The sequence below is a fragment of the Physeter macrocephalus genome, chromosome 6, assembly GCF_002837175.3.
Source record: "Physeter macrocephalus isolate SW-GA chromosome 6, ASM283717v5, whole genome shotgun sequence".
NCBI classification, from domain to species: Eukaryota; Metazoa; Chordata; class Mammalia; order Artiodactyla; family Physeteridae; genus Physeter; species Physeter macrocephalus.
In genome coordinates, this window is record NC_041219.1 from 28,112,889 (window position 1) to 28,137,137 (window position 24,249).

The window sequence follows — 24,249 nt, forward strand, 5'->3', positions numbered from 1 at the left end:
GGCCATGGCTCACGGGCCCAGCCGCTCCGCGGCATGTGGGATCTTCCCGGACCGGACCGGGACACGAGCCCGTGTCCCCCGCATCGGCAGGCGGATTCTCAACCACTGCGCCACCAGGGAAGCCCAAGAAGAGGATTCTTAATGTCCAGTCACCTGTGACATTCTGAGCCCGTGTCTCTTGGCAAAGCATGGCTCTGCAGTCTGACCGTTGGTGGAGCACACTTGGCCTGGTTTTCTAGTAATGGCGACAGGCTGGCGTGAGGCCAGCTCAGCTCTTCCCCCTTGTGGCTGGAAGGTTCAGGGCCTCATGTCTTCGCTCTGCCCTACACAAATTGGCCTGCTCGTGTCCACCTCCTGGCCTTGTCAGCATGGGCTCGGCTGGCCGATGGAGCTGACCTATCCAGGCTCCTGTCCCCTGAAATGAGTGTCTAGTGACCTATGTGAACGGGAAAGGGTGGCCAGAGCTGTGGACAGCTGTTTATTTCACATCTAATGACCACTTTGCTTAAATGCAATTATGTGCTAAGAACATGTGAAATTATTTGGCTTAGTTTCAGAGAGATAGGACATAGCTGTTATTTATGTGGTTTTACCAAATAGGAATTTAGACTTGTAATGTCATTTATAATTTTACCTTGTCCAAAGTATTCCCTGTCTCCCTACATAAAATATAATTGGTAGGTTGGGAGTTTGATTTTTGAAAACTGTTAGATTGAAGAGTCTTCATATAGATTAAACAGTAATGAAACAAAATTCTATTTATTGAAATCTTTTCAAGGTACAGCTGATGATCTAATTATATGTGGAAACATGACACAGCAAAACTCAAAATTCTATACAAGAATTTGGGTATTTTCTTAGAATTAAAACAGGATACAACCTGAATTTTTATATTTATGTATCTTAAAAACTATCAGTATCATGAAAAGACTTGTTAAGCTGTCCTGCGTTTGAAATGAAAATTTATTAATTTGCTCTCAAACATAACTGAGTTTAATATTGAGTATGAATAAATTGATGGTTTTATTCATAAATGCAAAATGCCTGTGTGTTTACCTATGAAACTCCTCTCATTGCTTTTCTCCTTGCAGTGGTGGTCAAAATATAACCATCATGGGCCGAAATTTTGATGTAATTGACAACTTAATCATTTCACATGAGCTGAAAGGAAACATAAATGTAAGTCTTCAGCTGCTTTGTAATAATAGTTATTTTCAAGGACGATTTTGTTTTCATCACACTCAAATACGTTGGGGGATATTTTTTGTTTCTGTGCCTTTGTGCTATCATAAGCTTTTACCTGTTGCATGATCTGTAATAAATACCATCTGTACTATAATGGAAATAATAAGACCTCAGACTTGGAGTTGAGAGTTTCGAGGTGTGGCACAGAGGGAAGAGAGGTGATACGACAAGACCTGCCGTCTCCTCCCTGTGTAATAGGTCACCTTGATGAGGCAGTGTTTGTGAATACGTGTGAGAATGCCTTGTGAGTGGCTGAGGTGTGATGTAAGGAAGAGCATTCCTGTGAAGAGTAGGTGGTAGAGGTCCCATCACACAGAGCACGCTGTGGTTCAGAGGTAAAGTGACCGGTGAAAGTCCCAGAGATCCTGTCATGTGCTTCTCCTTCTCTTGCCCTTGTCTCTTTGACCTGGTTTGGTGCCTTCCTTCTGACCTCACCTCCTCTTGCCTTTCCTGTCCCCGCACAGGGGTCTGGCCCTCAGCCCAACACGAGTCGCACACGGGCCTCCTCATGGGAAATGATGAACTTCAGAGACAAGTCGGGGCCTCTGAGTGCACTTCTAGGCTCTCCTCGAAAGCTCTCCCCATTCTCTCTTCCCCTTTCTGTCCCTCCTTCATGAGAGATGTGAAGATAACAGCCTTTCTGAGGCCCAGCCAGACCACTGCCTGCCAAAGCTGGCAGGTGTGTTGGTGGCCACAGACCCGGCCTCCGCTTGGAACCAGTGTGGCTTCAGGTCTAGATCCAGGAGGCCTTCCTGAGTCCTCCTAGAGCCTTGTCATACACATGTCCGAGTCCTGACACCCTTCAGAGCCAGTTCCGAGCCTCATGTTGTATCTGATTCCAGGCCCCATCTCCATGATGTCAACACATCCTGTTGAGTGGTTTGTACAGATTGACCCTCGTAGCAGAGGCATTGCCTGCATTTGTGAGTGAACTTGCTCTCCCTCCCCAGTGCTGTCCCTATATCAAGTAGAATTCACTGTGGGCCAAACATTTTCCCGGCTGCAGGGACAAAAGGTAAATAAGAGAGTCACACTGCCTTCACCGAGGGAGACGGGTAACCTACACTGGGATGGAAAGCTGAGCGCACAGGCCGTGTTGAAGTTCTAGGTCCTCTGATTCCCTTCCAGCTCAGATACCCCACTGTGTGTTTCCACATGAAAGAGAAATTAAACTAGAGCAGATTTCAGCATGTCTGTGGAGTGGAGTGGGATGGGTAGGACTTGAGCAGGTAGAAGCAGGGGGGCAGAGGAGACAGGTTACTCACAGGCCCCTGATGGGAATATGGGTGAGTCCTGCTCCGCTAGAGCCGAGAGGATGGGTCGGGAATGAGCCAGGGGGACGGCTGCAAAGCCACGCTGGGCCATAAGAGAGTATCAGACTGAAAAGTTTGCCCTTAGCTCTGTAGGCAGTGGGGAGGGATTGAAGATCTTTGAGCAGGGAGTGACGTGAGGATAGGTACCCTCTATGCTGATGATTTTGGCGATGGTGCATAGGATCATATGGAGAGGAAGTAACTGAAAAAAAGCCTGGGAGACCCATAAGGATGCTCTTGCAGGTATCTAGGGTTGGTGGGGAGATGACGGGTCATCTTCGTAGCATGGTCGTTAGAAGGAGAATGTGAACGACATCCTGGGAGTGAGGGCACAAAGGAAGAAGAAAAGAGCGCCTGAGATGGAATCTTGCAGAACAGCTTAATTTTAAGGAGTGAAAGAAAACAAGATGGCCAGTGAAGGTGGCCAAGAAGTTGCTCAGAAACTAGAGAAAAAGAGCATTTCAGACGACACTGGTATGGAAATTTAGAGAGTTGAGAATAATGAGGTTAGGGTGACCCTATCACCAGGAATCTTTCTAGAAGGCGTCTTCAGCAAAAAGCCAGCCTCCTGGGGTTACGGTTGTTGAGAAGGCTGAGGCAGTGGGTTTTGTGGTTTTCTTCATGTCGCCAGAGATGTGAATGAGAGATTCAGGGCAGTTGTTTGGAAAGGCGTTAAAGGCGAAGGGAGGTTTTGCTTGTCCACATCTCGGTGCTTGGCATCAGATTTTCCCACCTGTTGCTTCTTCCTACCCTCTTTGTAAAATTCCAACATTAGTTAGACAGCAAATCACAAAGAGGAAAAATCCCCACCTGGCAAATTTCCTTTTAGGAGTCTAGCTGCTCTTCTTTAGAACGTTTGTCAACCTCCCCTCTCCCGGCAGCTTTCTCTGCCCAACTCTCTGCACACCTGAAAATGACAGTATTTATGCTCGCTTGTTTGTTTTAAATAAGCCTGTAAAGTGGGCCACCCTTTCTGCGTGGTTTCCCATCTTCATGCTCTTTCTTTCATGGGAGCTGTGTTGTCCCTTTTACTTTTGTTTTCCTCTACTTTTTGTTAGGCCTGCAAAGCCTTTTCCTCTTGTGGTTAGTGATTTCTGCTAAAGCACAGGGGTTTGCCAACACAGAGTGATAGAGCCAGCAGACGCAAGCCTGCAGCCAGCCTTGCTGAAGAACTGGCTCCTCCCTTCCTGTAGTTTCCCAGGACTCAGCCTTGATGTCTTGAAGGACACACAGGCCCACTGGTGCAGTCTTCCCCTTTCTCTAGCTGACTTCTTTTCCGAGTACCCTTTTTTCCTATTGTATCACCTTCTTCTTTCATTATTACTAATAATATTAATAATCATATTAGCATTTGTTGAGTGCTTTTTTGCATGGATATTCTCATTTAATTTAGTGAGACCTCATCTCATTTAATTTAGAGTTAATTCAACCCCATGAGGTGGGTATGCTGTTATCCCCATTTTACAGAGGAGAAAACAGAGGCACAGAGAGGTTCAGTTGCCCAGGTCACTTAGCTCTTCAATCCCAGAGCTGAAATTCATTAATGAAGCTGTCAAAATGCTCTTTCCTTCTCCCTCAGGTCTCTGAATATTGTATGGCGACTTACTGCAGATTTTTAGCCCCCAGTTTAAAGAGTTCAAAAGGGCGTACGAATGTCACTGTGAAGCTCAGGGTCCAGGAGACCTACTTGGATTGTGGAAGCTTGCAGTACCTTGACGACCCCAGATTTACAGGGTATCGGGCTGAGCCTGAGGTGGACACAGAATTGGAAGTCAAAATTCAAGTATGTCTCTCTCATTTCGGGCGGGAGGATGTGCTCCCTTCGACAGGAAAGGTGTATTACGTTTGTGAGTTTCCACACACGCCTTGACTTCTTCATCTTCGCCTTGTTCTTCACAGAAAGAAAATGATAACTTCAACATTTCCAAGAAAGACATTGAAATTACTCTCTTCCATGGAGAAAATGAGCAATTAAATTGCAGTTTTGAAAATATTACTAGAAATCAAGATCTCACCACCATCTTTTGCAAAATTAAAGGCATCACTGCTGCAAACAGCATCGCCACCTCTTCCAAGAAAGTTCGCGTAGGTTGCCTGACAGTCCTACCCGTTAGTTTTACCTTATCTGGTGTGGGGTGGGGGGAGGGGGGATTGTTGGCTAAACCAGAAGCCAGAGTAGACTCTTTTTCGGATCTTTAGATCTTCACTTTCAGTGAAGATAAACAAAGCTGGTATTGTAGTCCCAAAAGTTATTCCGCCAGAATAGCTTGCAGAGCCCATCCCTGTGCCATTGGAATGGCAAAGCACTGAGCACACCATTGTTTATGATACTAATGAGTATGATAGCTTTTGTTCTAGCCATACGTTTAGACTGCAGCATCTGCAGCAGAATCTCTAGACCCATTGACGAGTGAGCTGTCATTCTTTGCCCAAATGCAGAGGTGGCATGTCTTGGCAGAAACCCAGAATGGGGGCTTCCCTGGCACACTGAAAGTGGCAGTGGAGTCTAATGGGGGCCAGATAGTCTATGGGTCATGGACTGCTTCCTCCACCATGAAGTCAGACTCGCTGCATTTAATCTTTTCCCAGACATGTTTGAGGGTCCGTCCCATCACTGGTATATTTATGTCCCACAATAAAGACATGAGACCGTGGTGAAGGGAAACATGTTAGAAACCTCCGTTTATGGTGTTCATGCCATATGAGACTCTGCACAGTCTATATCCCCCCCAAAACGCTTTATGATCTAGAGTCATAAGTAATTGGGTAAAGGATGAGAAAATAGAACATCAACTGGAAGGCAAAACAAAAAAAGGGTTTGTGTCTCAGCTGCACCAGTTAATAGCTGTGTGGCCTTAGATAAGCTGGCTTTAGCTGAACCTCCCTCGGTCCGTCTGTTGTACGGTAAAGAGGGTCATAATAATTATACAATGAATAACAGCAACTAAACTCACAAGGGATCCCACGTGTCTGGTTAGTTGAGAAGAGCAAATGGTAGCATTCTTCATTATCCAGGACTAGTTCCTGAGTGCCTGCACTGGGACATAGGGACATAGCAGAGAAGAAAACAGACCCGCCTTCCCCCCACCGGCCCCCCAAAATATCTGCCTTTAATGGATCTTACCTAAAAAGGCAGGTAGTATAGAAAATAAATTGAAGATGTGTTAGATGGTGGTAACTGTTATGAAGAAAAATGAAGCAGGAGGTGAGGGGCAGTGCTGCAAGGTTTACGATGGCGGCCAGAAAAGGGCTCCCTGTAAAGACGACATTTGAATCAGGACCTCAGGGAGACGACGGCATGAGCCGTGGGCCATCTGGGGTAGAGTGTTCTAGGCAAAGGGAACCACAGGTTGCAAAGTTCCTGAGTCAGAAGCCTCCCTGGTGCTGTTAAAGGGCAACGAGACCAGTGTGGCAGTGTGGAAGGAGCAAGGCGGGGGAGTATTCCAAGGAGATGAGAGCATTAACGGGGGGCATGGAGAGCCAACTGGGGGTCATTGTGAGGACTTGGCTCTGAGCTCCAGGAGTCCGCTGGAGAGCTCCAAGCAGGAGTGCCAGGAGCTTGCTTACAAACAAATGCCGGCACGTTTCATCTTCACGACAACCCTCCGAAGAGGCGTAACAGCATCCCATTTTAGAGATGGGGAAAGTGAGAACTGCACGGATCGGTGACTAAAGCAAGCTCCTACAGCTGGGAAGGACAGCACGGGGAGTTCCCTGGCGGTCCAGTGTTTAGGACTCGTGTTCTCACTGCCGAGGGCCCAGGTTCATTCTCTGGACTGGGACTTAGAACCTGGGCTGTCTGGGCCTGGAGTCTGCACTCTAGCCACTTTGCACAGATACTTCCACAGGGGCAGCCGTGGCTCCCAGGATGGTAATGTTTCTCAATACTTATATGTACGTCAATGCAGAAATAAGGCTTGATATAGAGATTTTCCCTTTACAAGTTTTACAAACTTTTATCATCAAAACCTGAAATTGGAAAAGGCCCTCAGGGATCATCCTGGCAGCATTGCCAAGCTGGTTTTTGCCACAGAATGCTTCCTTCAAAATAGGCCCATCAAGGAAACACAAGATGTAGAAGAGATTAAGAAGTTGGATTACTTCCTTAGTCCAGGGGTAAGAGGGTGTCTTACCCACAGGTTACTACCTCTTTATCGCCCCCATTCCTGCAGTTTAAAACCCCCAGGGCAAAGAGGACCAAAGTGTAAGATCTGTAGGTCTAGCCCTGCAACTGACTGGAGCTGAATCCGGAAACCAAGGCACAGGGGATGCTCTTGATTGGCTCAAATGCACGTAGCTAATCTGCCCAGAGATGGGACTTGAACTCGGATATCCCACCTAGCTTGCCACCTCTTTTTGTATCTTGGAGAAAACCATTTGGGGGGAAAAATTGTATACCTAGATGTGGTCCCCACCTCGACCAGGTCTAAATGACACTCTTTGTCCCCTTAGGTCAAGCTGGGAAACCTGGAACTCTACGTCGAGCGGGAATCGGTTATTTCCACTTGGTATTTTCTGATTGGACTTCCCGTCTTGCTAGTGATTGTCATTTTTGGTAAGTGCCCTGTTTAATTTTGTCAGAGAAATTATTCCCTGCGGCCTCGGCAGCCAGGAAGGCTTTCAGCTTTCAGGGGCTGTTCGTTTCAATTAAGTATCAATGGATGAAAACCCAGATCAAAACTCTGGGAAAGGACTAATAGGTACACGTTGAGGGCTTTCTAAACATTTTTTAGGATGCTTCATTAATAAAAGGCTGGATTACAAAGATGGTTGGTATCTTGGTGTTTGAGAAATATAATCCAGTTTGCTTCCCTGAACCTGTGAATTGTGATGACAAATGTCCTGTTTACATTATTTCCTCAGAATTCCTCTGGGATTTTGGGCTCTAAGGACTTGGTCACCTCATCCTGCCTTCTCATCCCAGCAAACCCCGCCCCTCACCCTTACCCCAGCCCTGTCTTTCCTGGCAGAACTGTGTTTTGGAAGTGTGACCTGTACCATCTATTAAAATGTTCCAAGGCTCATCCAAGCACAGTGATCCCATGGTGGTTGCTCACTGGATGAAATCTGGCCAACCGATGTGTTTTGTTTGGCCCACATAGCATTTTTAAAAATTTGAAGTAATTGACAACATTTTAAAATTAGGTGATTCTTTAAAATCTCTTGAAAATTTGAAAGATCTGGATCATTGGATCCTTATTTTTCCATAACATCAGTTTGCTGGAGCTGAGGAGCAGCCACCCCTAGAGAGAGGGCAGGTGTTCACTGAGCTTTTGCCACAGTCTCCACCACTCTCTACTGTCTCCACCCAGGCCACTTACCTCATCTGAGGACCTGGTCCCTGTAGCCATTCAGTTGTCTTTTTAAATTTATTTATTTATTTATTTTTGGCTGTGTCGGGTCTTCGTGTCTGTGCGAGGGCTTTCTCTAGTTGCAGCAAGCGGGGGCCACTCTTCATTGTGATGCGCGGGCCTCTCACTATCATGGCCTCTCTCGTTGCGGAGCACGGGCTCCAGATGCAGGCTCAGTAGTTGCGGCTCACGGGCCTAGCTGCTCCGCGGCATGTGGGATCTTCCCAGACCAGGGCTCGAACCCGCGTCCCCTACATTGGCAGGCAGATTCTCAACCACTGTGCCACCAGGGAAGCCCCAGCCATTCAGTTTTTGACCTCTTGTTTCTGAGCTGCTTTTCATTTTAAGTCTGTTTCCTCTTGTCCTCCTTAAAAAAGAGAACTCTTCTCCACAGCTAGGGAGCCCATCGTATTCCTTGACTTAATGCAGGCATCGCCTTTCTAATGGTTTTCGGTTAATAGTTGCTAACGTCTCCTTCCATATACTCGCTCTCTCACCCACTCATTCATCCATCCCTGCATGCATTTACCTGATGTTTATTGAGCACCTGTTATGCTGCTGATAACTGTGCAAGGCTTTGGACTTAGGGACGATGAGTTCAGTCCTGGTCCTTTCTCTTGGCTGCTTCCCAGTCCAGTGAAGGAAGGATTTATGTGTATTGTTAACTAGCCTAATGGAATGAATTCATTTTGCAGAGACCCTGTTTTGTACTGTTGATGATCATTTCAGGTATTTTTTAAGCTCTCTCCAAGTTATCCCCCACTATTAATGCATCTAGAATCCAGAATTGGGCCTGATATTTTAATAAAGTCCTGGCCGGTGCTGGCTTCAAATAAGAAGATTACTTGGAAATTCTAAACGCTGAGCTCGATTTTGAGAATCTGCTGCTGTCAGGCAGCTCTAAGAAGAGCAGTCTCATCACGGAGTCACATCTACTTTGTGACTTCATCCCAGAAACCTCTGATCTCTTCCTGGGCTCTCTGCGACTCTTCATTCCTCTCCCTTCACTTTGTTGGTAGAGATCGTGTATGCTCTTTAAGGTGAAGTGGGCTCCATCTGACACATCACTTTTGGTTTCATTGGTATCTGCAAAGCCCTTTAAAATTCTCCTCCCCTTCTTACCATGATTCCATGGAGGCATGTGTCCTTAGCAGCTTGAGTAAGTGTACTCTTCAGACCATCAATCACATCATTAGTGAAAACACTATACACACCTGGCCTAAGGCTGCCACCTACAAAACACCCCCTGTAGCTTCCCCTGGAGGTTTCAGCCAGGAAAAACTCACTGCTTTGTGGACATGGCCTGCTAGCTCCATTTTCAGGCAGTGAGCTGGTGCTGCCTAAAGGGTGGTCTGAGAGCCAACAGTCCCAAGTGATGCTCCTGGAAAGAGGGCTCCATAGTCAAGCAAATTTGAGAATCGCCGCCTGCTCCACCCTCTCTTGAAGATGCATGATGCACATTACGATTAAGACTGTTGACTTTATAAAGTGGTCCAGCACACAGCTGTATTGAATTTTGTTTCCTCCAGCATCATTCACATCCAGCGGGATCCTTTTATCATGAAATTTCTATTAAAAGAGGAAAAACTTTTGAGAATAATAATGAGAGTTGACAATTGCTACATATTCTTTTTAAAAAGTAAGATCTCAATGTTTTCCGTGAGTTACTTCCTAGAATCCTGTCAGTGTCACAAGGAGGTAGGCACTTTAATAGATAAGGCAGCCAGGCACAGAGAGGCTAGGGAACTTACCTGAGGTCGCACAGCTAGTTAATGGCAGAGCGGGGACATGAACCCGAGTGCCGAACTTGTTTGGTTTACTGCGTCTACAGCATAGTTAGAAGCAAAATGAAGTGGAGAAAGAAGCAATATCCAGATACAAGGGTTCACTGGGGACCACTCATCCTGTCACCCCATTTGATCTATGCAAGTTTGGCTCACGTAACTCACTGTGGATCTGTGGGTTTTTTCTGCATTTAAGGCTCAACTTTATTTCTCTAGGGATGTTTAGCAACATTAAAAAAGAACAGAACAATATTAAGTGGCCTGTGGCTGTAAGGAAACTTGGCTTGTTTCATTCCTTTTCAGCCAGCTGGGATCTTTGGTTACAAGTGAAGGTTATTTGATTTAGTTTTTTACTTTGAAGATGAGTATGGGTTTTGGGGGGTTTTTCTGTTGCATTTGAGCACCTTCGTCTGTAGAGTGACCCGTCACTGGGAATCTTTCTTCTTAGAAATTCCACCTCTTCCAGGCTAGTCTTTCTCGCTCTCCCTCCACCGCCTCCTCTGTAAAGGACTGTAAAGGTTGGTTCTGTTTTCCTTTTTGTTAGTCTCATGCTGGATCTCTGTCTCCACAGCGGCTGTGGGAGTGACCAGGCACAAATCGAAGGAACTGAGTCGCAAACAGAGCCAACAGCTGGAGCTCCTGGAGAGTGAGCTCCGGAAAGAGATACGTGATGGTAGGCTCCAAAATTTTATTTGTAGAAAAACAAGCCCTTTTTTTTTTTTTTTTTTTTTTCTTTAACCCTTAAATGGAACAAGCCACGGTAATGAGAGCTGTTTGTATAATAGAAGACAACTGAACAGCAGGGTCTAGGCGTGGCTTTGTGTTTTATTTCAGCTCTTCTTTGCAGCCAACCAAGTAATTATCTACTGTTTCTTCTTTAATGAAAACCAAGGTCATACTCCGTGTTAGACAAAACAGCAGATCTTATCCATTGTTTTTTGAGTTAAAATATTGCTCTTGGGATTCTGTTTTGCAGGCTTTGCTGAGCTGCAGATGGATAAATTGGATGTGGTTGATAGTTTTGGAACTGTTCCCTTCCTTGACTATAAACATTTTGCTCTGAGAACTTTCTTCCCTGAGGTAAAAGAGCATTGATCATATTCCTAAGGTTGAGTCTTGAATAATAATGAAGGTGCTTGTTGCCACTGTCAAAAACGGTGTTTCCTTCCAAGGCAGCTGTAGATAATGTGCTTGGTACAGAATAATGGCTTAAAATCTCAGCAGAGCAGGGAGGAGGATAACTCTTAATTGGATTGATTAGGGTATAAAGCAGTGATGGGTTACTGGCAGTTACTCTTTGTCCAGTAACAAAAACCTAGGAGGGACACAAGTTCAAAGTGATGATTTTTGCTTTATTTTACTACCAGTTTAGAACTGAATTTGTACCTGGGAAGTGAGCTAGTTTATTTAAAAATCAATAAATTGTGGGCTGGCCAGTTTGTTGTGTTTATCTGCTTGACTTACATTGCAGCTACTAGATTATTCACTATTACTTCTCAATTGGAAATGAAAAGCACTGTTGGCCAAGAGGGGGAAAAGTAGACATGTGTAGAATCTGAGTTAATAACAGCCATTTTTAGCAATGTAGAGTTTTTATGGTTCTCTCCAGCAGTTATTCTTCAGCTGATCGGTTTGTGTCATCCTCATTTAGTAGAAATAGCTGCATGAAATGATTGATTAATTTGTTCTAGGACTCCGAGGAGTAGTCTACTTAACCCTTTGGGTTTTCGGTCTCACGTTCTGACACCTCCATTTTCTCACCCACTCACATAGCCTTCCTCATTTACCCTCCCAAGTCTTTGGCGAGGTACACTCATCCTCCTACCATCACCTCCAAGTCCCGATACCCCAGTTCCTCCATACTGCCCTTTTTTTGTCCAGAACTGGTGACCACAGCAAAGCCCAACCTCTGGAACACATCAACACCAATTACATATTACATTCAAATCTAGACTTCTAAGCAAAGCCAGAAATCTCTCCAGGCCAAAAGAGAGCTTGTATCACCTTACCATCAGCTTCTCAGCTACATTTGGCCAGAAGCCTAGAGTTCAGAAACCCAGAGTTCAGAAACCCAGACACATGCAGTAAGCAATTTCCAGTTTCTCTATAATTCTAGAAGCAGACACCATGATATGTGATGCTGTGTCTGGAGGGTGGGATACCTCCGTAAAACACCCACCATATTTTCTTTTTTTTGTCCAAGCCTTAGTGTCGTAAATCAAGAAGGCTAGAAATAAGACTTTAGCTTTTTGTACTTGTATTTTTTTTTAAGTTATCCTCCAAGAATAGCAGGCACCAAGGCTTGCCGTTTGCCACCTCCTTCATTTCTATGGCAGAATACTGCCTAGGGAGGGGAGTTTAATTCCCTGAATCATGATGACTGTGTGGGGCCTCAGCAAAGGTTGCACCAAGAGTCCTATTTCCCAGCTATCTGAGATCCCCATTAAGAATTTAATAGCAATAAAAGAAGAGATTTCTACCATCTACAGGAGTACTCTGCGGGCTTTTATAGTTAATGATTGCCCTTGAGTGCTGAAGAGAGTAATCTGTGGCCTGAAAGAAAAAGTTTTCCTATCTTCTAAATTCGGTAAGCAAGAGCAGGATAGAGTGATGAATGCAAAGGAATGCTGTTGCGAGTGTTTAAAAAAAAAAAAGAAAAATTCCTAGGAACAATGCTGTGCTCTCTCAGAAGAGAGAGTTGCAAGAAGGCAAACTGATTTAACTCAGGGTTATGTCGAATCTTGAAAGACAACTGGGAAAGCTATAGAAACTGATGTCCGAAGAAGACACAGGAGAAACAAGCAGACATTTATCAGAACCCTATTGAGAAGACCTAAGTTAAAACTGAATTTGTCACAATTAAGAAAAGATCTAGAGAACAAGGGAAGATACTCCATTAGAACACCACCAGTTGAAATGCATTCTAGGCTGAAGGTAAGTCCTGCTGTTGAGAGGCCCTTTACTGATAGATCAGGAGCTGCATCCTCTAGGCCTGGAGGTTGGGTGGCGGAGGGAGAACTTGGGTGATCAATACCTACTCGGTAACAGTAGGCAAAGCCCAGAGGAAATGGTAGCTTCTCAGAGACCAAGGCATTACCGGTAGTTCTTTGCCCTGCTAGTTGGTCTTTGGCTTTTAAAGCCTTGCTTTTCATTATATTGGCAACTTTGTTTGTGCTGAAAATAGAAGAAATAAGGGTAAGCAGAGCACCTAACCACCTAGAGGAGAGGAATTTGAATGAAAGGAGGAAGGAACATTGGAACCCAGGGAACCAGAGCGGTATTTCCCTATTTAAGGTCAAGAATCAATCTGTTTATTTATTTTTTATTTTTTTTGTTGTTGTTGTTTTGGTTTGTTTTGTTTTTTGCGGTACACGGGCCTCTCACGGCTGTGGCCTCTCCCGCTGCGGAGCACAGGCTCCGGACGCGCAGGCTCGGCGGCCATGGCTCACGGCGGGCCCAGCCGCTCCGCGGCATGTGGGATCCTCCCGGACCGGGGCACGAACCCGAGTCCCCTCAACCACTGCGCCAACCAGGGAAGCCCGAGTCAGTTCTTTTAAAGTGTGAGATGCCTTCACCTACCAAAAACGGAACTGATGCGATGATAACTATTCTTAGAGGCTTTCAGAAGTCACTGGTGTTTCTTGAGAGCTGAACAATTATTTATTATGTAGAAGATATGCTGTGAACATAAGCCCCGGGGCTCTTCAGATTAGCAAATAGTGTCTCTACTTTATTAAAATGGACTCAGGTATTATAACAAAAAATATACTCTTCATTTCCTTTGGATGTTATGAATAATAAAAGTGTCTCCTTCCTCTCAGTCAGGTGGCTTCACACACATCTTCACTGAAGATATGCATGTAAGTCTATAAGTTTTCATTTTTCGCTCATGACTGCCTGACTTTCATAGTGTTATCATCATCATCATCTCCATTATTACTTTGAATTGTTATTGTGGGTATTTTGGGATCACGAATTCGATATAAAATAATTCATTGTCTTGGAAAACCCATTGTGGATCTACTTTCTAACTTTAAGTTTATATATTATCTATATTATGTTATATTTTTTTCAGAACAGAGATGCCAGCAACAAGAATGAAAGTCTCACAGCTCTGGATGCCCTAATTTGTAATAGAAGTTTCCTTGTTACTGTTATCCACACTCTTGAAAAGCAGAGGAACTTTTCAGTGAAGGACAGGTATCAGCCAATTTGTTTATATTTTGAAAGCCATTAAGTAGAAAGAATAAAAGCCTGAGCCTCTTATTTTGTTTCGGAACTACAACCTGAGCTTGGTATCTGAGAACATGCATCTCTCCAGAGGCTGGTTGATTTGGGTCACCATGCAGTGCTGATGTTTCTTTCCATTTCAGATCACAGTGCTCTAACACAAATTCTATTTTGAAGACACACACACATATGACACCCCCCCTCAAAAAGCACCCTAAAAAAACCCAATACCAAGAAAACACATGAGTCCTGAGTCAAAAAGCAGAAGTGTGCTGTTTCCTATTTTTAAAAACACCCTGAAAATTCAGGGAAGACATTCACTTCTTGTTACCGCTCTAGTTTAAAGTTTCAGTGCTGAAAACCATATAAAATGACCTGAAGTTAACACTGGTGTGTGGTTTTTATGGCTCGAGGACAAAGGTAGTTGAAACTTAGATGTTAAAAAAAAAAGCACCCACGTGGCAGCACCCTGTTAGCACCCCATTGCCTGACCCCTCAAGTTTCCTTGGAAACTGCTATCGGCACCAAGCAAGCCACAGCTGATGATTAACCTGCTTAATCAAGGCTCTGGTTTTTTTTTTTTTAATATGCTTTTTTTCCATCATCTGTATATCTTCTTTTTTTCCTCTTTCGGTTTTATTGAGATGTAATTGACATACAGCACTGTATAGGTTTAAGGTGTACAACATGATAATCACAAATATCTCTTTTTCTGAGTTTGAGGTTTTGTTTTTTTCACATGCCACATATAAGTGAGATCATACAGTGTTTGTCTTTATTTCATTTCGCATGATGCCCTCCAGGTCCATCCACGTTGCTGCAAACTGCGGGATTTCCTTCTTTTAGGGCTGAATAGTATTCCATTGTACACATGTACCACCTTCTGATCCATTTGTCTGTTGATGGACGCTTAGGTTGCTTCCATGTCTTGGCTGTTGTAACCGAGGCTCTATTTTTAAATAGGTGTCTGTTTGCTTCCTTCTTAACCATTGCACTGCAAACTAAGCTGGTCTACCTAACCAGCATCCTCGAGGTGCTGACCAGGGACTTGATGGAGCAGTGCAGTAACATGCAGCCTAAACTCATGCTGAGACGCACAGAGTCCGTGGTGGAAAAGCTCCTCACAAACTGGATGTCCGTCTGCCTTTCTGGTTTTCTGCGGGTAAGTGTCGCCATCCCTTGGTGGTGTCAGAGCTAAGACTATATAGGCAGTTGTTTTTAGCAGATGCTGATGTCTTTGCCAGGATAAATCCCGAGCACTCCGTGGTGTCAGCGTTTAACCACTTTTAGTCTTGGTCCTTACTAGGAGCACATGGAGGGGAAAATACAATTTGTTTCTGCTGTAACTGGCCTATGCGAGTGTAATTCATTTAGAATTTCCTCAAGTAAGACTTTCCCCTTTTTTAAAATTTTATTGTAGTGAGAACAATTAACGTGAGACCTACCCGCTTAACAGATTTTTAAGTGTACAAAACAGTGTCATCTATTGGCACAATGTCGTACAATAGATTTCTAGAACTTACCTTACATAACTGAAACTTTATACCCCTTGACTTTTGCATCCACCTTCACGTGGTTAATCAGCGTGTGCTGAGTGGAGGGCATATTTCAAATACTGATGGAAACACACTGTTTTCAGGGCCTCTGAAGCACCTTGGGAATAGCCATTTACCTACCACTACGCTCTCTGTAAGCTAATTACGTTCAATTCCAACCAGTTATCCCATATGAAAGCAAGTCTCCAAAAAGCCGCCCGCCCCTTGAGTTCACTTTGTTACAGTTAAGTGAACATGGTTATAATCTAATTGAATCTTAAAATCTTTTCAAATGTGAACTTTGCACAGATTCCATTGGTTAAGAGGATGGGCTCTGGAGCCCGCTGCCCGGTTTGAATCTAGACTCCACCGCTTACCAGAGGCCCCAAGCAGGTTTCTTGACCTGCCTGAGCCTTGGGTTTATAACCTGTAGAATTGGAAGAAGACTATTTTAGGGCTGTTCTGAAGCACTGATGAGAAAATGTATACAATTGCTTGGCACTGAGTAAGCACTCCATAAATGGTGCCCATTATTATTATAAAATATTAGTAGGAAAAGAAGTGTGTTCTGTTGAACCCAGGCTTCATTCAGCCCTCCGAGGCCCCTGGTGCAGGACGTTCTTATCCTTCTCCAATTTCACCAGCCATCCAGATTCCAGCAAAACTGCATAATTGTGTGTTTGTAGCTAGTTCTGAAATCTAATTAAAGTTTGAATAAGATACAGTGCTATGCCACAGGTTTTAACAGTGCTACTTAAGTTTAGATCCAAAAAGCAGCGCCTTAAATAGACTGTGCTTTAGTTTAATGTTTAATGTAATCTTACAAGTAGATGCACAACCTTTTTTTTTTTTAACCAACCCTTTTCTCTCCCAAGGCAATGCCCATTTATTAAGATTAATGAAATCTGCCTTCTTTGCTGTTTACTTGGTATAAATCATCATACACTTTGGGGAGGTGTGGAACGCTTATTTCTGGGGTAAATATTTTTGGCTTCCCCCATCCTAGCTTCAGCCGCAGCTGCTTCGAAACAGAGGCAGCAGGACCCTCACCCAGTTCCTGGGTCTTAGTCTCAAAAGGCAGCTCCTGCCTCACCACCTACCGTGCCACTGAATCAGAAGCTCAGGATGGGGCGCAGTAGTCGACGTTTCCAAGTTCCTGCAGGTGATTCCACCGCCCTGCCTTTGAGAACCTGGGGGCAGTGAAGGAGCACAGGCCTAGGAGTCTTGGTTAGAAGCAGCAGGTTCGGGCTGTAAGTGCATCTCAGCCCCGGCTTGCTGCGTGGCTCCAGGTACGGCCCTTTCCATCTGGGCATCCGTTTTCTACCCACCAAATGAGGCGCGTGGCCATTGGTTTTAAATTCCTTTCCAGTTCTTTCTTCTGGGACCTTGTGATTCTTTTCTGAGCCCTCGAAGGCTAGTCAGAGCCTTGCCCTTGCTGCTCTTGGGCGTTAAAAAGGCAAGGCATCCCCAAAATCTGCGCTCTGAGTCCAAATGGCCCCCTTGAGCAGAGGATTCCTCGTCAAGGTTTTGCAGCGCTGACTCAGGAGTGTGTTGAGCACTTGGGGTGGTGAGGGGCCAGCCTGCTCCCTGGGAGGAAGTGGCACTCAGCGCGCTGGCAATACTTTCGTTTTCAGCGGAATAATTCCCTCTGGCGCAGAGGGCCGCACCTCCCCAACCAGGTGCCCAAGGGGTGTGGGACTCTACCCATCCTCCCAAACGTCGGCCTGGGTGCCACGAGCTCTGTGACCTCCAGGTAACTTCCGCCTCTGTGCCTCCAAGGCCCTGTGGGTCAAGTAATAATAATAACTACCATCTATTGGATGTGCCAGCCACCGTGCTAAGAGCTTTGCTTCCTTTTTCTCACTGAATCCCATGAGGTGAGAACCTTTATGACCATTTTGCATACTGGGGAATTGGGGCACACGGGATAGACAAGACTTCCTCCCATAGAGGAAGAGCCCATAGCTCGTGTGACAGCACCAGGGAGCTCTTAGCCACCCGGCTTAATGCTTCCCCAGGAAGGCAGCTCCCCTCTTCCAGGCTTAGGGAGGGATTGGGGGCTGGAATGAGATCACAGGTGCGGAAGCCTAAAGCTCAGCCGTGGTCAGAGAGTGTCGTCTCACGAAGGAAAGGATGGTGAAGGGGCCAAGCTTAATTCCCATCACAGGAGGGGAAGGGCAGGGTCGGTTCCATAAACGGGGCTCTGCCCCAGGCCGGCTCCCTGGGAAGCTGTGTGCACCCTGGTCTGATGAGATGCCTAAGCCGCCAGCAGGTATGACTAACTTAGAACTCGTGTTCAGTGGTGACAAAGAAACATCATGGCTCCATAGTTTCCTAAGCTGGCCGCACATCAGAATCCCCTGGCAGGTGTTAAAACTGCAGATGCCCAGGCCTCATCTCCAGAGATTCCGTGTCTAAAGTAGGGCCCAGACATCTGAATTCTTTCTAAGAGTCCCAAGGGATTCTGGTGTTGATTTTCCAGGCTTAGAACCACGGGTGTGGGTAACGGTGCCAGGTGAGATGTTACTAATCTGAGTCTAGCTGCACTCTTGTGGAGAATTCTTACTACAGAGCCATCGAGTCTGGAGCTGTCGCTCCACACAGCCCAGAAGAGCCCACCGGCCCCCTAACGCCGACCTCTGTGGGTGCCTCCAGCCCCCTCTCGAGGGCGCTTACCCCATCTCTGATGTGGGCTGGAAGCAAAGAGAGAAGTGAGGTTCTAGGTTTGTGGTCAGGACATTACCTAACGGGGTGGAGGGAGAGAGAAGAGAGCAGTGTGGTTGTGAACCTCTAAATAAAGGAAGTTTCTCATAAGAATTGAAATGTCATGTTCTAGTCCCAGTGCTCTCCCCACCTGGGAAATTTTTGAACATTCAACCCTGTCCTCCAGTAAGGAGGCGACTCCAGGATATGTCAGGAGGGGAGAGGAAAGTGATACGGGTCCCCAGTGGCAGCGGGGGCAGCAGAGGATTGACAGGAAGCCCGAGACCAGGGAGGGCTGTGCTTTTGCAGTCAGTACAGAGGATGGTACGGGGCGGGGCGGGGTGGGATCCAGGAGACCTCGAAGACGTCTTAGCTTACCTCTTCAAGGGAAAGCAGGTGAGAGATCCAGCGGAACCCTCCTTTCCAAGCCAGAGGCATTGGCTGTGAAGCTTGACTTTGTAAACTGGTGCTTCAAGCCCTAGTCACGTGGCTGGCTTCTCGTCATCACTGAGGCAGTTTGACTTCCTGGTTCTGGCCCTGGCTCTTCTTCCCCCTTAAATTCAGTTCAGTGTCCTTTTGATCACAGAGGGTTTACTTACTTAGCAAATACTACACGATCGATCGATGATCGTCAAGCCAGGGCGACATGCTTTGGGAGGCTGCATGAAAGCAGGAACACACAAGCCTCCCACTCGGGCTGCTCAGGGTCCATTCAAGCCCCAAGTGGCTACAGATTTCAGGCGTTTCAATAACAGCAGGGGTGGCCACCCCTGGTCCGGAAAAAGGTGCAGAAGGAAGTTATCAGGATGGGCCAAATGCTTGGGAAGATCCTTAGAGTGAGGATCTGGAATCGGCTCTGGCCCAGGGGAAGGAGGTGGGGTACGTTGGGGCCTGTACCAGCAAAGGCGCCGGGGTGGGACTGTGCAGGCTGGGCCTGGGAAGGACCCGGGGCTGGCCGCCTCACGGTCAGGAGGGGAGGCTGCAAACTGCAACTGAAGGCCACTTCCTTCGTGAGAAGCTGTTAACACCAAAAAGCTTCTTCCTAGGTAAATGTATAAAGTGTTCTTATGTTTATTCTGGTTAACAAGGCTAATCGTTCTGCATTTTTTTTTTTTTACATGCCATCTATTTTCAGCACGCTGAGAAAAAAATGCGCAGTTAAATAGGAACGTAAAGAAAGGTTAAATCTCTACCAACTGTTCTTAGGCCAACTGATGAGCGTTAGGCTACCATAGAGAAGCTTAAGCATACAAGAATGATCAACTACTCCGTAAATGCCACGAGAGTGTGCGTGTGCGTGTGTGAACACACGTGTGTGTTGGGGAGAAGAGGCAGTTTCCTGAGTTTTGCTCCTAATCCTAAGTGGAGCAAAGTGTATTTTCTTGGGAGGTGCATGTTGATTGTTAGAAAACGCTGCCTCCTGTTCTCCTGTAGTAGGGCCGTAAACTGAAACTTTCATTCTCTGGAAAGTACACTGGACTCTGCCGAAAGCTAACTGTCACTTTTGCGTCTTTTCCAAGGAGACTGTTGGAGAACCGTTCTATTTGCTGGTGACGACTCTGAACCAGAAGATAAACAAGGGCCCCGTCGATGTAATCACTTGCAAAGCCCTGTACACGCTTAATGAGGACTGGCTGCTGTGGCAGGTTCCGGAATTCAGCACTGTGGTGAGTTTGCGAGGAAGCTGGCGGGGGTAGAGGCTGGATTGGGAAGCGTCGCTTGAAATGATATCATTCCTACCACAGGAGGCCTCATACGTTCAGCTTATTAAAAACGGCAGTTGATAAAATATTAACACGTGTTCACATAATAGATTTTAATTACTCGGATTGGGGGAGAGAGTATTGTAATGATGCCTGGGGTACTCCTCCATTTCCAAAGATTTTAATATCAGGATTGCTTATAGCTTTCAGCATCGGCAAAGGAACTGCAAAGCACTCCCTACTCAGCACTTATAATTGCAATCAGAATTTCTCAAACGTCTCTGCTCTGGAAGACAATGTGTGAAGATATATTTCAACCAAATTGAGGCCGTCTTATTTTAGAACGATAACACAAGACAAATTCCGCTGTGTTCCCCCTGCCACATGACGCCCTTACTTTATTTTCATGGATTAGTTACAAATGTTTGGTGTCACGCACTTATCGTTCTGTGATCTCATAGATATTTTTAGAGGAATGCTGTAAATCACGACAGGAAGATGATTGCCTGGCTGCTGGAGGGTTTCACCCATTTAAGATCTTCCTTTTCACCCGTCCCCACTCCACCCGCCCACTCTCTTCCTTTCCTAAAGGAAAAGGAACCAATTTTTTTTGCACATTCAGGAATTTTAGAGAGAGAGAGAGAGAGAGCCAAGCATGGCAAGGATCTCCAAAATTATTTAGGATTTTTTTGTGCTTTTCTGTTAACAGAGACTTGGAAAAGAGATTGCTGTATTTGGGTTTGATCTTTAGCTTTACAGAGATTCCGGGCTGCTTCACAATCTCATTAGTGGGGAGTGAGGAAAAAATTACAGTGGGGATTTGGTATTGCTCAGTAAGGGGGCTGAGGCTCCTGCGGCTTTGCTCTGGATGGCAGGCACTGCGTTGTCATCCTGGAAGAATTCATCCCCTAATTGGAGAAGGCACCAAGGTGCTGTAGGCTGTGTTACGGTTGTGTCCTCTGGTGGGAAAAGAGTCCCTAGATCAGCTCTTTCGAGTCCTCGGTCACCGCTGGATGGAGCTGACCCTCCACTGAAGATGGCACATGCTTAGCCGCCATCCACAGGGTGGGAGGCCGAGCAGAAAGTCACCAGGTCTGACTTCTGTCTGTACTCCCATCTGTACCTGAGGGGGACTGGAGTGCAGTGGTTCTCCGATGTTAGCATGCACCAGAGTCCCCGAGAGAGCTTATTAAACACCCGGTTGTGAGGCAGCACCCCAGGGTTTCTAATTCCGTAGGTCTGGGGTGTGGCCCAAGAATTTGCATTTCTGAAGCGCTTTCTGCAGCTGCTGCTGGTCCAGGGCCACACAGGGGGAACTACTGATATAGTTGTTACTGAGTGTAGACTCTGGAGCCAGGCAGGTTTGCATCCTGCCTGCCTGCCACTGGCTAGCTGTGTGACTTTGGGCAAGTTTGGAGACCTCTCTGTGCTTCCATCTCTTCACTTGTAAAATGGGGATGATGGTCATGGTACCTGCCTATCTCATGGATGTTGTGAGGATTAAGAGTTGATTTTCTGTAAAGTACTTAGACCGTTGCCGGGCACATGAGTGCCCTGTAAAGAGTTAGTAAATTTAATTCAAATCTCCTCGGGCGCTTGTGAGATAATGCAGATCCAGATAGACCCATGCCTGGGCCTTCCGTCCGGACTGACTACATCAGAATCTCTGGGGATGGAGCCCAGGCATGGATAGATGTTTTAATTCTAATGTGCATCCTGCAGGAAGAACCCCACCGGTACCCTGGAGAACAGAAGATGAACTTGCATCAGGGCCTGTTGACTCTCCTTTTACTGATTCAGGGTCTTGTCTTCAAACCCAGGGCCTTGGTCCTAATGTAGAAGGTGTTCATGCTTTTACTTTGAGACATTTTAGGAGCCCCACAGGTTCCCAAAGAGAAATATTTGCAAGTGAATATATAGGTCAGGGGAAATCCAGCAGTGTTTCACTTTCATGAAAACACGAACCCGGACAGGAAGGAGAGGAGAGCAGAAGGTGGAACTGGGAGTAGGGAGGACTCAAATGCCTGGAGCATCTTTTGAGGTTTGAGTCCTTTCTAATGCTTTACATCCGAACACTTTTCCCCCCTTCATTTTGAAACGTTATTTATTTCACAGTCAATTAAGACCATGTGTTTCTGATTTGTTAACAGTCAACTCATCATCAGACTGTTTCTTGATGCTGAAGACATTTGTGTCGACTCAGATTCCTTTTTCCTTTGTAGCCCCTGGGGAAAAGGTTGACGGAAAATTATGTTTTTAGAAATCCACATAAATCTTCCTTTCCGAATACGGATTTGCCGGTAGATAGCGTTGAGACTGGGAGAGGGGTGGGCCACTTGTTTCTAGGGCCCTTGACTTTGAAATTGATTTTTAATGCCTTTCATTGGACCCACCCCAGACCTCTTTCATGGTGGATGGTTATACCGGAAGCTCCAGAGAAGCGTGATCCAGTCTGTGCTTGTGTGACAAAATGTTAGCAGAAGGTCGATATAAAAAATTTAAGGTTTTTCATTTCCTTTCAGGCAAGTCCCGTCAGCCTTAACCATCATCTTTTAAATTTTCTTCTTTCCTCTTTCCCACCTCCCCCCGCCCTTTCTCACTTTACCCCCCTTCCCCAGGCATGTACACCCAGTGGTTTGAAGTCTTGACTTTCTAAATTTGCTGAGATGGTTTATGTATTTGAAAACCAAGGTGTGGTGAACAAACTCGATTGTGTGTGTGTGTGTGTGTGTGTGTGTGTGTGTGTGTGTGTAAATATTTTCAAGGAAAAAAAAAGCCAGGGGAAAAAAATCAAGAGCAGCCACCCAAACAACTTGAAATGACAGAGCCTGGTACCATGGCTGGGACACATTTTAAAAGAGGCCCCCAAACTTCTGTTTGGCTAAATGCTGAAAAACACAGCGCCTCATCTAGCAGGCTAAAAGTCAGGTTGCACGCCTCTAAGATTAGGATGTGTTCTCCTTGAGGTGTAGGGTGTTTTCTAGAACATAAAGGCAACATGCCAATTGCTTATACATGAAATCGTTATACTAACACATGGGCTCCAAGAAGTAATTCTTTGTTTGCTGTACCCTGGGAGGAAAATTCCTCTGCCATTTCTTAAATGTAAGCAAAGCCCCATAAAGTCACTTCCTCTAGGACCAGAAGAAATCATCCTCCTCCAGCAAGGCACTGCAGGCTGGTGTTCAGTGAGGCAAACTGCCTGGCTGGGAGCATCAGGGGAGGGTTTGTACACACACACACACACACACACACACACACACACACACGCACACACACACACACACACAAGCACACACACACGACTCCTCTAACATCCAGGGATTCCGAGTTGACAGCTAGAAGAGGGATAAGCCCTATTTCTCTAAGGTTTTTCCTCCTTTGCAAAATTTTAGGCACGTTCGATTTTGTGGCTGAAGAATCCCGGGCTCTCCCTTAGGGTGGGCTGTGTCTAGAGAGTCGTTCTGGAGCGGGTCGCCTGAAACTTCGGAGGAGCGAGTGAAGGTTGAGGATCTCAGTTCCAGGAAAGTGCACCACATGGAGAAAGGACATTTGCTTCACTTTCAGGAGGCGATGAGAAAACCCAATAACTCGTGGCAAGTGTGCTGAATTAGCAAGAGAAGGTTGACTTATAATCAAAGTTAAGCGAGAAATGGTTTTTTGAACTCTTAAACCCAGGAAATGAGCCTGCCAATCGGCTGTATCAGAGATAGCATCTTGGTGCCCTGGGAAACAGTGTTCTGACAAACATAATATTGCCCTCATTCTCATATCTATGAGAGAGTCTTTAAGATTATTAGAAAGTCTTGAAAAAGCACAGATACTCGCCTACAGAAATCTTAATGCCTCTGCTATGATTTATTGAACGTTTCTGCCAGCCCACACTAGCCTTTTTCCCCCAATAGTTACCATGTTGTGGACAATCCTGTTTTGTAAAATATTTCATCTCTGACACAGCCCTAGCTATCCCTAGCAAGAGTACCTCATCTACAAGCTTCCTTCAGCGCGGTGGCTCTGCCCTCCACTCCCCAGCTTCTTCTGTTCCATTTAGTTTGTCCTTTCGGAAGATCCATTATCCCCATAATTAAACAACCCACTGTCCCGATTAAGTCATTCTCTGTTACTTCAATTACATCCCATTGTTCATTAAACCCTGATGTTTGCACTTCAGCAATCTTGTTTTTAATACTCCTAGCATTTGTGGAGAAACAGTAAAGTTAATTAACAATTCTTGAGCTTTGTTTTTCTTTTTCTCTCTACCATAGTGCAAATCATTTCCATTATGACTTGCAATAATACTGAAACCATTACTAACTTTGTAGTTACTGTTCTGAGCTTCTGATCAAAGAAGCGAAACCATTTTTTATAATCATTTGAGGTAAGTC

General features: G+C 45.6%; 1 protein-coding gene across 2 annotated transcripts in view; it reads left to right on the forward strand.

Annotated features, from left to right (window-relative positions):
* The window catches only part of PLXNC1 (plexin C1), a 146,457-nt gene that overhangs the window by 86,836 nt on the left and 35,372 nt on the right, over positions 1-24,249 (forward strand). For both annotated transcript variants that reach the window (XM_028490449.1, XM_024127221.3), the window contains exons 12-21: positions 1,092-1,179; positions 4,138-4,341; positions 4,458-4,643; positions 7,011-7,113; positions 10,265-10,366; positions 10,670-10,773; positions 13,515-13,553; positions 13,769-13,893; positions 14,887-15,085; positions 19,682-19,828. In XM_028490449.1, the coding sequence (XP_028346250.1) occupies positions 1,092-1,179; positions 4,138-4,341; positions 4,458-4,643; positions 7,011-7,113; positions 10,265-10,366; positions 10,670-10,773; positions 13,515-13,553; positions 13,769-13,893; positions 14,887-15,085; positions 19,682-19,828 (1,297 nt within the window). The remainder of the gene's footprint in view (positions 1-1,091; positions 1,180-4,137; positions 4,342-4,457; positions 4,644-7,010; positions 7,114-10,264; positions 10,367-10,669; positions 10,774-13,514; positions 13,554-13,768; positions 13,894-14,886; positions 15,086-19,681; positions 19,829-24,249) is intronic.